Here is a 4,689-nt window from a genome sequence, read left to right on the forward strand (position 1 = left end):
AGATCCTTGTGTTATAAATTCTAGTCATTCCAAGTAATCATGCTACATTATGTTTTGATGGTGTCGTTGGTGACTTTCTGGTTCATGACATGAATAGCAAATTTCAGCAAATTGCAAATGCACTTTTACTCCTTTATATAGTACATGTTCATCCTTGTTCTCATTAGACGGCATTGTGGTATAAATTCAAGTCATTCCAAGTAATCATGCTATATTACGTTATGATGGTGACTTTCTGGTCCGTCAAATTAATTGCAGTCTCTCCATTGGATGGTTATGTGGCCGTCCACAAAACTAATGAGTCTATCTTTGGCCTTATCGACTCCTCAAGGTTAACCATACGCCAATAACAGTATGCAAGTTATCGATTCAATAACCCAACATTGCTCAATACCTTTATTTTTAATACTTGCTTTTTATACTCTCAAAAAGCTCAATTTTATTAGCTTCCTCTTGCATAGCAACATCGGCATACATATTAGACAAGCAAACATAAGATGAAATGTCCTCTTCGTCTAGTTCTATCACATGTCCAAAAACTTCTCTGCCAAGCTCTACATCAGACACCCTCCAACAAGCCGCAAGCAACATATGCCACATAGCAATATCCGGATGAAGTGGCATGTTCTCAACTATATCTATTGCAATATATATGTATCCTGCCCGAGCAAAGAGATCAGCTATGCAAGCATAATGATCGATAGTAATGTCAAGATTGTAATAATTTCCTAGCATTTCAAAGTATATTAGTCCATCATGCAATAAACCATCGTGATTGCATACATTGAGAAGGCTTAGCAATGTTATGGCACATGGTTTCATATATTCACAGATTAGTTTACTGAAAATATAGAAAACGCTTTTGCTTTCTCCAACATTTCCATAGCCTATGAGAAGTGCATTCCACAACATTATGTCTCGAACTCGAAGATTATCAAACACATTTTGTGCTTCTACAAGCAAGCCACATTTAGCATACATGGAAACCAAACTATTGCCTATCACAGCCTCGCTTTCCAACCCTTTCTTTATTACGTCAGCATGTATTTTTGAACCTGTGAATGTGGATCCCATGTTTCCACAAGCTTTCAAGGTGCAAATGAGAGACACAACATTAGACAAGATGCCATCCTCTTTTGTCTTCTCAAAACAATACAATGCACCTTCGCTCTCGCCAAGTTTGTTAAAACCAGAGATTAGCAACGTCGATGAAACCACATCTTGTGATGGAAGCTTATCAAAAACTTCTTGTGCTTCTGGAAGAGAGCCACACTTTATATACATATCAACCAACGTACTGCCAATCAAAGGATCTCTATCAAACCCTTTTTTGACAATTTTGACATGAATTTCTTGGCCTTTGTTTTGTCCTTTGCTAGTGCTACCAATAATACCACAAGCTTTCAAGCTGCAAAGATATGTAACATCATTTGCAGAGATGCCATTCTCTTGCATCTGTTCCAGTACTTCAAGAGCTTCCTCACCATGATCATTTTCAGTGTATCCCATAATCAATACATTCCAAACCACAATATCATGAACCAACACTGAACCAAACAGATTTTGGGCTTCTAAAAGCAAGCCACATTTAGCATACATATCAATTAAAGTGCTTCTAATAAAAACATCACTTTCCAAACCTCTTCCAATTATCTGTATATGTATTTGCTGCCCACTTAATAACCATTTTGCACTGCCACATACTTTGAGAATGGAGACTAATGTAATTGTATTTGGAGAAATCCCCTCATCTTGCATCTGAAACAAACATCTAAATGCTTCTTCACAAAATCCTTGTTCTGCATAACCACCAACTAATGCATTCCATACAGCTACATCACGCTTCTGAACCTTATCAAAAACTTTACGTGCAGTCACCAGTGCCCCGAATTTTACATACATATCAACCAACATGCTTCCCAAGAAGAAATTATTTTCAAGCAAACCTTTTCTGATAATCTCACAATGGACTTCTTCACCTTTTTCCATAGCACCCGAGTTACCACATAATTTCAAAATGCACACAAAGGTAAAAGAATCCGGCGCAATACCCTCTTGTTGCATTTTCTCAACACATTCAAAAGCTTTCTCACAGAGTCCATAACCCACATACCCTCCAATGAGAGTAGTCCATATCACCACATCCCGAAATGGGAGATGGTCAAAGACCTCTTGTGCCTTTACAAGAAAACCACATTTAGCATACATATCAACCAAGATGCTACCAAGGAAAATGTCTCCTTCCAACAAATCAAATCTCGATATTTCCACATGTATGCAGACGCCTTCATGAATATCTTTATGAAGAGAGCATTCCCTAAGCAAGGCCATGAAGGAATGCCGGTTTGGAAGATGTCGGGAAGCATTCTGAAACGGTGTAGGACAAGAGTGAGGCTTGCTACACCTGACATGGTTCAAATGCGTAGCTCGGACCATCATTGACTGGCTCACAAAAAACCTTTATGGCATCATAAAACATGTTTCCAAGCACCAAGACAATATTATATTGGGTATCCATGCAGCAATGTTCAGAACAAAACCAAAGTTTTGCAGAAATTGCACTTGCATTATCCAACGAAATTACATTTAAATTTTGGAAGTTATGGTGCCAATAACTTTAAGCCAAGGAGATCGATGAAAAAAATAAAACAGAGTTTTTCTTATTTTGAATTTATATACAGAAATAAAAAATCACTTTTAAATCTTGAAATTAAAGTTGAAAATGCCGCTACATTATGAGATGTGCTAGAAGAAAAAAACTGAGTTCCAGGTTACTTGCACTTGCATTATTCAAAAACCCCATAACTGTTGAAACTTCCAAGGGGCAGATGTACACCTTTACATAATGAGATGTTTCAGAATAAAATCCGTCAATTCTTGAGATACATGACGGTTCGGTACACTAGAAAAATATAATATATATACATAATATGCATATATATGTCAAATATTCGACTTTTCTGATCCTTCCAAAACATGCTTTTAAGGCAAAATAACACATATTTTCAAGCACTAAGATAATGCTATATGGTCCATATCCATGCTACCCTTGAGACGCACACTATTGCCCCCACGTATGCATACACACACACACAATTCCTGTTTACAAGAAGACTAGAATTCCTCTTCTGAACACTTCCATGTCTAGCATTTTAACACTATAAATCCACAAATCTCTTGTTACCGGCTGTTGGGTCATTTTTTTTCTGTTCATTGCTGCAGTACAGTCCATCGAGCCTCCATCAAATCTTATGGTTTACCGTTTTCCCTAAGGATCTGCTCTGTTTAGGGAGTACTAAGATTTTGCCATACTATAGAAAGCAGGATGAAAGTATGAGAATTTTACAAATTTAGGCCTCCACTGAAATTATTTCATGAAGAAAACAAAAGCCAAAATACTTTTTAAAATAAATAAATAGAAATAGAAATAGAAATAAAAGAGTGGGATTTTCCATTACCATGGGGAATTATCCTTATTTCAGCAGATGCCCCTATCATTCTCCCTGATGCCCTCGCACAACCCCGTCTTGACCAACTCTCTGCTCAACTAGTCTGGTCTTTGTCCTTGTTTTGGATCCCAGACAACGATAAGATTTAGCGCCCATCCAAGGCCTCCCGAACATTGGATTGGCATACACATGTTTAGGATCTGTCTGACCGTATGTGAGCATTTGTTCTTGATATGCATGCTGGAAAGATCCAACACATGTGTGCCGATCCAATGTTTCAGAGGCCTTTGACGAGCGGGTGGGCGTCAAATCCTATCATTGGCCAAGACCCAAAACGAGGACAAGAGAGAGGACGAGTCCACCATAATGCCAGTCAAGACAAGGTTGGGCGAGGGCATCAAGGAAAATGATAGGGGCCTCTGATGAAATAAAGATGCACATGTAGAGTATGATTCCTAAAACAAATGGACAGTTAGAAGAACTTCGTCATTGGAGACCAATTACTTTGTTGATTGTTATTTATAAGATATTATCAAAAACGATAGCTAGAAGGTTACAACCTTATCTTCCGGAGCTAATTCATTATTCCCAAACCGGTTTTATGAAAGAACGAAGTATTTTTGACAATATTATTCTTTTTTGGGAAATGGTGGCATTTGCTGAATTACATAAGCAAGATCTAGCAGTGTTATTTCTTGATTTTGAAAAAGCTTATTATAGAGTGGACTAGGATTTTATGGAGGGAACATTGCTAAGGATGGGTTTTCCCAACACATGGATACGAGGAGTGTCAACATTATATCGTCATGCACATAGTTCTCTTTTATTTGCAGGGGATATTGGTAGGCGGTTTTCTATTTGAAGATCCGTGCGACAGGGATGTCCACTTGCTCCCTTTTTGTTTTTATTAGTATCTGAAGCATTTTCAATACATCTAAATTCTCAAGATGTAAATATTAAAGGTTTAGAACTATCTATGGAAAACGCTAGCGTGGATAGTGAGTTTGTTGATGATAAACTCTATATGTTGCAGCCTCACAAGTTAATTTGTTACAGGTACAAAAAGTTGTGGATGATTTCTCACATGCATCCGGAGCATTGATAAATTGGGATAAATCATCAAGTTTTTTGATCGCTTCGGGAGATCCTCTAGTTAATATACCTACCTCAGGTTTTACATGATACCTCATGGTCAATCCATTTGATATTTAGGTTGTAGAGTGGGTTTGGGTTTAAATGC

The 4,689-nt window shown here is 37.6% G+C and overlaps 1 protein-coding gene across 1 annotated transcript; it reads right to left on the minus strand.

The window, feature by feature from the left end:
* Nucleotides 1-402: 402 nt before the first annotated feature.
* On the minus strand, nt 403-2,331 carry LOC147860787 (pentatricopeptide repeat-containing protein At3g03580-like). Its single transcript, XM_087323872.1, has one exon. It carries the CDS (start codon nt 2,329-2,331, stop codon nt 403-405), a length of 1,929 nt encoding a protein of 642 aa, XP_087179998.1.
* Between the last annotated feature and the right edge of the window lie 2,358 nt (nt 2,332-4,689).

This window comes from Azolla caroliniana, unplaced genomic scaffold (genome assembly GCF_043228905.1).
Source record: "Azolla caroliniana isolate FFs.n. ecotype wild unplaced genomic scaffold, voAzoCaro1.0.p SCAF_8, whole genome shotgun sequence".
Lineage (NCBI taxonomy): Eukaryota > Viridiplantae > Streptophyta > Polypodiopsida > Salviniales > Salviniaceae > Azolla > Azolla caroliniana.

Coding starts and splice junctions, on each gene's coding strand:
- LOC147860787 (XM_087323872.1), bottom strand. CDS start 2,331: ATGGCCTTGCTTAGGGAATGCTCTCTTCATAAAGATATTCATGAAGGC.